Source organism: Phaenicophaeus curvirostris, chromosome 15, assembly GCF_032191515.1.
Source record: "Phaenicophaeus curvirostris isolate KB17595 chromosome 15, BPBGC_Pcur_1.0, whole genome shotgun sequence".
NCBI lineage: Eukaryota > Metazoa > Chordata > Aves > Cuculiformes > Cuculidae > Phaenicophaeus > Phaenicophaeus curvirostris.
Genome location: NC_091406.1, coordinates 7785052 through 7797984, shown reverse-complemented (window position 1 = coordinate 7797984; position 12933 = coordinate 7785052). Strand labels below are relative to the sequence as shown.

The 12933-nt window shown below is 40.1% G+C and overlaps 1 protein-coding gene across 7 annotated transcripts in view; it reads right to left on the bottom strand.

Annotated features, from left to right (window-relative positions):
• SGCD (sarcoglycan delta) overlaps window positions 1–12933 on the bottom strand; it is a 376457-nt gene that overhangs the window by 72808 nt on the left and 290716 nt on the right. For all 7 annotated transcript variants that reach the window (XM_069869201.1, XM_069869200.1, XM_069869198.1 and 4 more), the window contains one exon: window positions 6795–6896. In XM_069869201.1, coding sequence (XP_069725302.1) covers window positions 6795–6896 — 102 coding nt within the window. The remainder of the gene's footprint in view (window positions 1–6794; window positions 6897–12933) is intronic.

Genomic DNA, 12933 nt, shown 5'->3' with positions numbered 1-12933 from the left:
ACTTAAACTTTCACCTTTTCAGCACACTGCAAATATCACAGAGCCACTCACTGCCTCGACAGCACTGGGGCAACCAAGGTTCAGCCTGAAGTAGGCTCTCTGGATTTTATTGCTCAAGAATGAAATTTATTAAGAGGAGAGTGCATAAATTTTATAAATCCTATTGGACACTCACAGTCTACTGCCATCTGTGGACTCAAATCTGCTTTGACTGGCGATGGCAACAATATCTGTGCATCAGGTGAGGGCTCTTCTGCCAAAACGTTGCCTCGGCGCTTCTGTTTCTTTTTACTGCTTGTCCCACTGACTGCCAGCTCTCCTCTCTGTTGATAGCTGTTGGGCAAGCAAGACTCGAACTGACCAAAGTGAGAGAGACATTTATAGCAAAAGCACACTGGCATGAAACCAGTGACAAGCGATTTGGAGTGGTGCTACAGCCAATGCTTAAAAACCCCTATAGGGTGAATATGAGACAACCAGGCATGGCTGCATGAAACTTTCTTTTGTTGGCTGTGCCATCATGAGCAACCTTGTTCTTTTCTTTAAAATTATTAGGGCTTTTAAACAATATTTTAAAATCTGCTGCCAAAACCCCATCAAGAAACAGTAAACTATGAAGTTAGAATAAGCACTGTGCTTCAGAAGTCGACCTCAGGTAGCGTGTTTTTTTTCCACCTAAAGCCAGAGCAGCAGCTGAACTCCTCCAGAGGCAAGAGACCACCGTCTCTAGAGCTGCCAAGAGCTCTTACAGGGTCATTTGTATCCTAGTGTGCAAAGGAGAACATTCCTCTCCGAAGAAAACCAGTCACTAAGGGAATAGCTAAATGCTGGGAAGAGTAATTGCCAAAGAGGTGGTGGGAGTGCACAGGGACTGCTAATTGACAGCAGCACGTTGAGAAAAACTTCATTTCCAGCCTGTGATGGTTTCCGTGAGTGTGCTGAAATCCTTAAGCACTTTGCTAGACCAAATCATGAGGAACTAATTCAGTATCCTTTTATTGCTCTGTAAACTCTGACAAAGGAAGAAAAGGAACTATTTGGTCTCCTTCCTCAAAAAACAGCAACCTTCTTTCATGCTATCTGAGCCTTTACTGAAAGCTAAATTTCTAGTACAGAGTTTAAGCATCATAGGAAGTTCCAATTATCTTCCCTTCTGCATTGCCTTTCCTTATGGGTGAATGTTGCTTTTTAATCCAAATTAGTATGTTACATTGTTTATAAATACATATTTATGGCTATGAAGTGGGTATGCCCCGTAGTGGGCACATGTCATTGTTTAATCCAAATACATGGTTTATTGTTTTTCAGTGCGTATTTTTAACTTTGAGGCAGGTAGACCTGCTGAGCAAATAACACAAAAGAACATGGCCATTACAGAACTGCTTCTGTGCTTTAAAATTGTACTACTCTTCTTCCAGACCTGAACATAGGGAGACAAGTACATTGGCCAAATAATTATTTATCAATCTTAAAAGCTTCCTTTAAAATTTCTATCATTCAAACACTGGCTGGGGAAAATGTAAAGTACCGACAAGCATATTTTATGCACTTGCTGGTCTAGCTTTTATGCTGATGAGAAGCTACTAAACACCAGTAAAGGGAATAGCAGTTATCAGCCCTAATTCACAAGTGTGATTTTTTTTAGGCCAAACAGATGCCCTTGCAGAATCACAGCCAAGTGTTAATGGCAAACCCAGTCCTTCTTCCACTGTAGTCACTTGTTATTTCATATAGCTTCAAATGAGACCAGCTTTGCTCCAACATTCTGAGTGAGCACGCTGCTCTCAGTGAGACACTCGTTGCCACAGGGAACAGGATAGGGACCTCTAACATCACTCACAGAAAGGGAAATAGAAAAAGACACTGCACTTTGCCTCAGGCTTTTTTCTTTGATGTATAGGATTCTTCTTTTAAATTATTTTTTCAGTTGATTAAAAATAATGGGAAGCAGACCTTCAACATGAAACTGGTTAAACACACTAAGAGATCTCTTTTAAAAGACATTTAAAATCTCCTCAAAATCTGCTCAGTGAATTTTGCCATCAGTTATACCTGTGCAACAACAGAACAGCTTGGAGATCCCCCCCAGCAGCAGAGGACAGAGAAGAAAGTTGGTGCCCACGTTCAGATCTGTGTTCCCAGACCCACCTATCAGTATGAGACTCTGCAAGAGAGCTGAACAGGCAGGCCCCCAGCCAAGAGGTTTATACTGCAAAAAATCTTTGTCAGGTAAATCCATACTCTTGTCTTTAAAAGGATTCAGGGTGAGAAAATTAAAGCCTAGGTGTAAACACTTGCAAGCTAAGGTTTATTTTTTCTATCAATGCACTTGAAATGAACATTGAAAGGGCAAAACCATCCCACTCTTTTCATAGCTTCTCAGCTTTCTAAAGCTAAGATTATCATCTTATTGGTTGTCACACAGCTCCTGAGAGAAGTAATTCACTTGATTTTCCTGTATAATCACAGCACAGGTTTCTATTTCTGTTGTTACTGGAATGTAAAATGCACGTAGCCTGTTTTCTGTCTTGCCCCTCATAAATTACTTACAGACCTGGATGTGGCAAGCTTCAAAACACCCCAGCTGCATTAAGAAAGCTAAATATGTACTTACTGTATGTTTCAAGGAACCTGCTTGTTGGCGTATCTTCTCAACAAAAGCAAGAAAATTTCTAGTTTTAAATCTCTATTCAAATTAAGGCAATGAAGACTGAAGACCACAAAACTGTTGCCATTGCTTTCCAGCACATAAAATTAACAATTTGTGCTGTTATGTGCAACTTTCAGTCAAAGTTTGTCTGATTTACAAGCAAGCAGATGGTTCACATGATAGTCCACAATAAATTACAGCAGTTAGAAAGACAGCTACATTTTGAGAGTGACAATGCAGCTGAGCCACAGATGGGTTTATAGATGACCCTTCCAATTTTTAATAATCTCCATAATATATGTGCAAGTAAAGAAAAGCAAGGATTCCTAATGCACCTCCTTGACTAAGTACAAATCACTTTTATTTACACAGGCAATACTTCATGGTCCAGTTAACTTCTTAATTAAAGGCAGCAAGATGCTCATGTTCCATGCAAGTGGCGTGGAAAATACTGTATAGTGTGCAACATGTTCAACTGGCAGTTTAAGATGCTCTGAACACTCCTGGAAAAGGGAACACATTCACCTCATTTCTTTCAAACAAGATTACAAGGGTGCAAATGCTGCTACCACCAGGTACTATTCATTAATCCCCAGATAAAATTTAGGCTCATGCGGTAATAAGGTTATGTTTATTTGCAAGCTGTGATGCTTAGAAATAGTCTCCTAATCCAGGAGGCACCACAAACTCAGTAGTACTGAGCCAGGACTAGGATGGTGAAACAACAGGAACAGTGATGTTTGTTATATGAAGAGAGAGGGGTTTGGGGTGTCACTCTTGAAGGGGTGAGGGAAAAGGAAAGTGACCCTGGGGGTGTGTCATTCCTGAGACAGGAGGCAGCGGTGATGTAGAAAGAAACTGGCTGGAAGCATTTTTAAGAAACCAGTTTGTGTCAGTCAGCCACTTCTCCAGTATGAGACTGAACCATATCGGTCTAATACTTCTGCAAATATTTGTGAAGGCAAGTCCAGAACAATGCATTTGTTGAGCTGTTATCAATGGCATGCCACAGGACAACAGATTCAGTTCTTCTCAGTTGTAATGTCAGTTGCAACGAGTTAACTTCCAAAAGGAGCAAGCTAAATGCAGCTACTCACTCCAGAAGGTGATGAAGGGGGTAGTATCTACTAGAGCTCTTTAAGGCACAAATTACAGAAGCCCAGAGGTTCCCACACAGCCAGTCTCTAGTGTTGACATTTGAGGGCTTTTCCTCCTCTCTGTGCCTTAATCTGCTCTTCGTGCCAAATTAATTTGAAAAAGCAATAAACTTTTAATAGGAATTCCAAAACTATCTTTAAAACAGAAGGCACAGCTCCTAGGAAAGCAGGTCTGTGTGTAATTTTAATTACCACCTTCCTGGCACATAAGAGAGACAGAAGAGAAGAGGAGGCACCAGTGGTAAATTGAGGCTTTCAAGAATTATCACAATTCATGCTTTGGAGATATTTTAGCAGGATTTGCCCAGCCCTGCCTGCACTAGGGCAGTGTAGGGAGCAGCTCTGCCAAGACACATGAGTGGGAAAACCCATCCCACAGAGGTCATGGGACTGCAGCCACTTACACAAGAAGCGATTCTTCCCCTGCCATTTCCACACAACATCAACACCCCTTCATCTACCACAGACAATGATACTGAAATTAAATATGTTGTTTGTTTTTGCATTTTTTTAAGTCTTCTGTAAATAACAGCATCTGAAAGTCTTTCAAGCTCCGTATAAAACCATTATCTATTACCACACACAACTCTCTCCAATTACACATAGGAAAAATATTATGTGTCAGTTCACTTCTGGGATGCTCTTTACTGTTATTTGTTATATTGTTTCTGTGACACTTTGCATATTTAAAGCCACATTATGCACTCTTGGAAACCCAGAGAAGATCACTATAGAATTAGCATGGACATTTATCAGTACCACTGAGATCTGAGTTTGGCACTTGATTTTAGCAATATTCATCAAGTTTGTGAACTGCCTCCCTCCAAGAGAATACTGGGTCATACTACTGTGCTTTTAAAAATATGGCATTGATTATTTAATAATATTTTTAAATATTCCATAACTACCATCCTTTGATAGACTGTAACCCTTCCATTTCCTTATAAAAGGACAAATTTAAACACAGCAGAAGAAAGCAGAAGTTGACTGAAATAATTAGGATTGCCTCTGTTGCCCCCAGCCCAATAGTAATTCCAGCATTTTGAGCAACATGAAAGCCAAGACAGGCTATTCCAGTTTAACTGGAAGGGGTGACCTCACTGCTCTCTACAACTACCTGAAAGGACATTGTAGAGAGGAGGGTGCTGGGCTCTTCTCCCAAGTGACAGGGGACAGGACAAGAGGGAATGGCCTCAAGCTCCGCCAGGGGAGGTTTAGGCTAGACGTTAGGAAAAAATTCTTTACAGAAAGGGTCACTGGGCACTGGAACAGGCTGCCCAGGGAGGGGGTTGAGTCACCTTCCCTGGAGGTGTTTAAGGCACGGGTGGACGAGGTGCTGAGGGATATGGTTTAGTGTTTGATAGGAACGGTTGGACTCGATGATCCAGTGGGTCTCTTCCAACCTGGTTATTCTGTGATTCTGTGATACTGTGAACTGGAAACTGAGAAGTCAAAGAAACTATATACATGGTTTATGAAAGTCTGTAGTTAATACAGTTCCCAGGACTCGTCTACTGAAGCCAGCAGGGATGCTCCAGCTCACTAGGCTGTAGATTAGACCTTCTGGCTTGCAGCTAGATCTTTCTCTGGCTAACAGCAAAAATAATCCTGAAGGAGGGATAAAGCAAGGAACACACACACAGGCCTGACCTTCTATTTCTTGTTCCCTGCATTCATTAAACTGTCAATGGTGTGGAAACTAGTTTCATAACCTCAAGAATGGGACACCTTTTGTCCTTAAAATGTAAATCAATATGATAATATGAAAACAGTAAACTCCCCAGTAGCAAGACATGGTTCTCAGTTCTTTTAGTAATCAAATATTATTTCCAACAATCTATCTAGAGAATAAGGAATGTAAGTAGCAATTTGTCAGTCTATTTATCAAACTGAGTGCTGCACTTTTCCACACATTTTACATTATGAAGTGTATGACATGTAAGGTTCTATGGCTCTGTTTTAATTCAGAGATGAAAACATTTATAGATATGAACGTTTTCTCATTAACTTTTCTTCCTAAATGATTATGCTTGTTCAAATCAATTCCTAGCCATCTTACAGAGGTTACAAGCTTTAATAATTAAGTTGGGTATTGTATTGGCTGTTGTGTTGATTACGCTACAAATTCCAATTTCTACAAGAGCACTGAAATACTGAGAGAAAGGGATGTTACCTTTATTTAATTAGCTATCTGCCATTCTTATCAAAATGGAAGGCTGGTGTCTGACTCAAATTAACACTGTGGAACAGGAAACAAGACAGATGACATCTTCTGAGCAGAATCCTGGAAACTCTCTATAATTGTTTCAGTTACTTTAAACCTGCTCAGGACAAACAGGATTGCATTAGAAAGATCAAAAGTCACTGACAGTCAATGAAGTGCTGCTATGAAAATGCTATTTCAATCACACTTGGGTTCTTTCTCATTTTCTGTCATTAACATCCTTGACACTTTTGTCAAGCAGTGTCTCCTAGCAGCACTGAATTTTAACTGCACATAATTTTAAAACAGAATATGAAATAAGATTGATCACATAAAATGGGTTTGTTGTGCCAGCTAGCAACAGATCAGGCCCATCTGCCAAGACATCACCTCTCTGCCTTCTGCAGAAAAGGAGTAACTACTGAGCTGGATTTCACAACTGCCTGCCGTGCCTCTACCTTAGAAATATTAGGTCTCTCAGGTTAGGGTTCTTTATGTTTTACCTCAAAAGAAGATAAAAAGACCATGTGAAACCTCAGAGGTCCTGAAAGCATTTTAACTGCGGCTTACGCAAACTAAAGCTGTGTATATCAAACTTTGTAACTGCCCAGAGGACATAGTATCCAGATTAAGTCCTCAAAAGACATCCACTGTCTCAGTCCGCAAATTACGTAAGTATAGAGTGGCCAAAGTAATTTATTTGATAACTATGCCACCCTGCCACTTCATGGTTTCATACTGTTAGAGCTACAGAAACATACTTATTCGTTTCCCGACAACTTACTGGTCTTGACCGGATTTCTTTGGCGTAGAGAGGTTTCAAGAATTCTGAATCTCCTTCAAGCTTTAGACCTTTTTCTGTGATTCTCAGGTTTCCCATTCCATCCTAAAATAGAGACAAAAAGAAACAACTCCATTAGTTACAATTACTAAATTCACCACGCTGCCAATAGCTGATTTTTCTTTCCATAGAAGATAACCTGTAAAGCACTGGGAGGCATTAGAGAATGCAATTACTAGTCTTATTCTTTTAGCTCTGTTTCTGTGAAAAAAATTCTATTCAGAACTATCTGCAATGCCCCCCAGTAAACCATTTACACAGATGAAAGATGTTCTTTTAAGCTAGCCATCTCTGCTCAAAGAGATGCAGTGATGCTCTGTGTTAGCAGGAAGCTATTCATTGTAATATTCACCAGCTGCCTGTATATTAATATACCTTCTCATTCATAGCAAATCCATATAAAGACTATGTGATTAATTCTACTGAATTCCATATAGAGAATATGTGATTAATTCTTCTGAACTGACAGAATAAGGTCTGGTGGTGTGGGAGTATTGCAAGAAAATGTGGTAGGGAACTTGACTCCTGGTATTTGAGAAAATCTCTGCAAAACATGGATTCTTTGGTGGGATTTCTTTAGGGCTATCAGCCCTCACAGCAAAAAGATGTGGAAACTTGTTTCAAGTTTCAAGTCGTACAGTCTTTTCTGTGCTTTCAGTATTGTTAAGATGCTACACAGCTTTTTTTTGAAATGTACATTTATGTAAACATTTGCTCTAGGAGAAGCAATGGTAGAACAAGAATGTCTTTCCAATAGACTGCTTTTCTGTCCTGGACTAACTCCTGACTTTCAGAGCCCTCACTCTGGTTCCTGCACAGCCCAAGCACAACTCAGCAAAACGTACCTCCATATCCAAATGTTTGGGTCTCCTAAGCAATTCTTATGCCTATCAAACAACCTTTGTAAAGTACATTTCTCAGGCATTAAGTGACTGAAGTAATATGCATTTCTGTGCTCTCCTCATTCAAATTTCATAGCTGCAACTATCAGTCCTCACCCTCTCCCCAGCCCTGCACCAGGCTCCCCAGTCCCCATGGCTCCCCAAGCTTCCATGGCAAAAATCTTGACAAATGGCATGAAGCATTGGCTGCAAATCTCCAGCAGATGACTGCAAATAGTCCATTTTCTTAAGAAATTGTTTAGTTACGTGTGTCCAAGATGTAATGAAACACCTGACAAACCATAATAGCAAACAAAATACATGTCAAAATTTTATACAAGTTTTTCTTATGGCTTTTATGCAATAAGACAGGTATACGGATACATCAGCACAAAGCAGACTTGGACCAATCTATATTTCACCTTTAACTTGTGAAAGTCATAACTTTTACTAAGATGAGGGATTTAAGTTCATTTTGGTTAGAATTGCTTAGAAAGGTGTATGTGTGTAAGAAACATGATGTGGTGAGGGAATTGTAGAGGTAAATGTATAATCAAAACCACATCAAATGCAAGGTATTATTTCTAAGAGTCAGGGTGATTGCCAGAGTCTGCAAGGATTGAGGTAAATTGTTTTTTTGTTATTTTTTTTCTATAAGAAAAAGATGGCCTGAAGAATACCTCTTAGCAGAAATTTGGCTGACACTATTAAGACTTAAGTGTAAAACTAGCAAAAGCTATACCTCCATATGTATAAATTAAGATTAGGAAATGATCAAGAGTTGAGCGGTCAAGAACAGGCATGACAATCCTCAAACATACCCTTCAAGGAATCTTTAAAACTGTTTTGTTTTTGTTTTTTTTTTTTTTCCCATTTCTCCAGGCTAGAGAAGCAGGAGCTCAGCGTGGGGAGAACATTGCACTGACATCAGCACGCACATCAGCATTTCCAGCAACAGGATTCATGTTAGAGTCATAAATATGGTGAAAACCAGGGTCGTGCAGGTCACTGGATGGCAGGAGTAGTAATTTTGAGGAATTACTGATCTATAAATATGTACAAGCCATACTGACTCCATGACATCTGATGCAATTTAGGGACTCATTGAGAGGACCTCAGCTGCCTCCTTCTCAAGTGCTACTAGGCCAATCCTTAAATACAGAAGTCCAAATCAAAAGAGCCACCTCAGCATCTATCTCACAGCTATTTCAGGGTTTTTAGAGGAAAGGGGTATGTACTTTGGTAGAAGCTCCAAGAAGACCAAGAGAAGAGTGGAAAAATCCAAGAAAACCACATGTATTTTAATATACATCTTGCTTGTTTTCAAATCCAGCTGCAAAAAATAAAACACATTTGTCACATCTGTACACTCTCCTCCTCGCACTGCGTGTACAGCACCAGCACTGCAAGAGGGATCATTTCCACTAAAGGTGAATGGCCAACCAAACAAGATCTGCATGAACTGCTGCCAGAAGTCATGAATTTCAAGGGATAAAAATCAAAGACATAGCACTGGTCACTTGCCAGAGGATCTCCCGTTCCAAGCAGTATTGGTCCCAGTGTGTACCCTGCCAAGTAAGGATCACTTTTACCAGAGTGTGGTGTCTTATGAACAAAGGCAGGCTCAGGAGTGCCGAGTGATGAAATGACTGCTGTCATCTCATTTTGAAATCAAAGCTGTAAGTAAACTTTAAATAGAGACATATGCCAAAAACACTATTGATTGTGGAAGGGAGGGAAATGAAAGATAGGTCATCAAGTGCCACTTGCTACACTTGTCTCACGTGTAAAATACTGGGTTATGAATTCTGGCTTGTTGGTGGCACAGAAGGATGAAGGAAAATGAGTGAAATATGATTATGCACCAAAGAGCTCAGATTAAATTTTGATAGTGGTATACGTTTTGATTTGAGTGAGCAGGAATTTTTACACCTATTTACAGACCCTCACACATTTTGAGTTGCTAAGAAAACTCTACATTTTTTTTTCCCCCAAATAGATATTTCACTAAGGTTACAAGCCCCAAGGGCCTTCACACTGCAGACTCTCCTCTGGTTTCATCAAGAAAAGCTGCAGGTCATGTGAGCTTGTATGCGCACATACAGGTGCAAGGATGTCCACCTCTGTGGATACACAATTCTCGCTCCTGAGCTGAAATGGGACAACAGTTCACCGGCAACATGGGCCAATGAATAAATGGTCTTGTCAAGTCACTACTGAAGCTGTGGCAAAGCAGTAAGTTCGAGGGGTCACAACTGTATTCTATGTCGTGTAGTGATATAGATCCAGCATTCCACTCTGCTCCCCCCGTGTGTTTCTCTTCCTTTCTCTCCTTCACTTTCTCACACCCAGGTGTCACCCACAGGATTTTTAAATATAAAACACACAGATATGGGACATTTAGCTTACAGCTAGCAGGTTCTATGCATCCCAAAAGAGATACCAGGCCTATGGGACAATGTGCTACAACCAAAATATCAATAATATATTTGTTTTACAAGCAGGCATATTCTTTTACAAAACCACTTAGCTGGAGAAAAAAGAGGCACTTCCCCATGCTATTCTTCTCAACCTTTGATCCTTCTCAACCTCCAATCCCCACTCACCTTTCTGTCTTCCTGCAGCTACTAAAACTAATAAAAGCAGCACCCACGAGGCATTATCTCCTGACTTCCCTGGTGTTTGGGATTGGAACATAATGCTCAGCACTGACTCTTATGATGATTAACTATCTGTGGCTCATGTTTCTCATGATTAAAGATGATAGCTTTTTGTAGTGACAGTCTGGGCCAGGAGGTGAACAAAAAAAAAAGCAAAGACTGTAACCTGAGTTTAAAGTTAACAAGTATCCTGGCCTCTTATAAATATAATCATTATTAAAACATATTTATTTATTATTTCCCATTAGGAAAAAAATAAGCAGCTTGCCAAATTATATAGAGATCCCAAAATACAAATATATTACAAACAAATCACTGTGTGAAAGACTACCTCGTATGTTGTTTTGGATAAAGAATCTTCATCCTCCCTAAATTATATCGTTCAATAACAAATAAATGTCATACTCTGCAACAGAGAATACTTATGAACGTTCCTATGAAATTTCATGGACCGTGACCTATAAAATGTAGCAGAAAGCTACCCAGAGGGACAGAGACCACAAGTTTTTATTAAACATTTTGTCTCTGATTGATATGTATCCTTATCTGCCACTCCATTGCTTGTGAATAATGAAAAAAAAAAGCAGTATTGATCATTTGTTATACTGACATCTGACAACCTTTGTTTCTCCCCTTTTTCTTAATAGTCTCCTCAGCTGAATGAAGGACTTCATTGTGCAGGCACGAAACAGCTTTGTGGGAGCTTCCAGGATGCAAGCCCCAAACAGGAGGCACAGAGTTAGGGAATTTCCATTACCACCTGCTTTAAACTATTTGGCTTTTGTTAGATCATGATGAAAACTTTCACATCAATTTTATCATCTACACCCTCTCTCTTTTTATGCAACGTGTTGTAATGGGCAGGCATAAAAATTTATGTGCTACTGCTGACTGCTTTGTGTTGAAAGAGGACAGCAATGGTAAAGTCCTGAATAACATAAACGTCATTTTGGGGATGCCGAATGAGAAAGGATTTTTTTTCTTTTTAACAGCTTGAGAGCAATTCAATTTTACAACCAATTACAATGATAGTATTAATGTTCGGGGAAGAGTCCAGCATTGTTGCTATCTAATCACCAAGGCTTCTTTTTGCCTTTTGTTTAGCAATGGGGCTACACATGTGGGTAAAGCCTGGCTTTTATTGTTTTCCTTTTTAAGACTTGAGGGTTACATTAACTTTTTTTTTTTAAGTTGCCTGGCTGGTAGCAGGGAGGTTTAGTTAACAGAATAAGAAAAAACATCCAGCCGATTCAGAGAAACTTAACTACTGTGGTAAATACCTGGAAGTGGCATTAGCCACATCCACCTGGATTGCATATATATAGGAATAGGGTAATTTTAAGTTGTGTCTGCAGCTTATGGGCAGCATTATTAGGTCAGGCTGGGCTCACACCACAGCTTATCCTAGTCGAGAACCAAGGTGTATATGTATTCACTGTGGCCTTTTGGGCTAGGATGCTTTGGTCTCTACAAATAATAAATTCAACCTCACGGTCCCTTGCACTTCCTCTGTTCTCCTGGCATTTCTGAACATAGAGGCAAATTTATTGAGGCCTTTCTAAGGATTTTAGGAACACCAGTGCTGTGGAACACAGGCAGCACCAGCTGTCTGCTGCCCACTACAGGCACTGGTGGGTTTTTCCCTATGGTTTTTCCTGCACCTCCATCTCTTTTCAGTTTTCAGGAGAAAAACTGTTGGCAAGTTTCATCTCTGCATGGCAGGTAAGCATTTACTTTTTTACTAGAAATAAACTGAAGTTATGTTTAGCAATGTCCTGTGGGAGAGAATTATCTTTGGAGACTGCTCATGTCAGATGGCTGAAACACCTGATTATCATCGCTTGTATTATTGATTGCTGTGCTCTGCATCGCTTCCAGGTATGTGCAAGTTATTACACAGCTCAATACATCCAAAGTTAGGAAAACCAGAAAATAGCAAATACAAGTGACCTGTTTTTTACTTTCCCTATTGGAAAGATTTCTATGCTGCTCTTCTACCTCTAACTTGACATGAAATGTTTCCAGGTTCCACAGATTTAAGAAAGGTCTGTATGGATTCACATTGTTGTCAGCTCTTCATAGCCTCAAACAACTACCTGCTCTAACAGGATCTGTCCTCTCTCCTTCTCATTTTCTTCAGTTAATTTGTCATCTCAATAAAGACCCCAGTAGCCAGCTGTGGATCAGCAGCAATATTTTTCTACAGAAGCCAGGAGAGCCAAAACACCCACCAGCAGCTCCAGTCCTACAAAGCTAAAGCTGGTTACACGGCACAGTCCAGAGCAACATACACTCCAAGGCAAAGAGTCAATGTGTGACAGCTTCTTCCTCTGACATAAGACCTTGTTTTGAAACCTCACCTATGAACTCAGGTTTGTGCAGACGGTAGAGAAAACCAAGCCAATGTGGTGTTTCACAGCATATGTGATCATATTGCTGTATGCACAGACACATGCTCATGGTTTGAATTGTGCTATGAGATCTCACAGCTGCAACTGGCATTCGTTTTCCTCTTCTGCCTGCTTATTGACCTCAGATGTC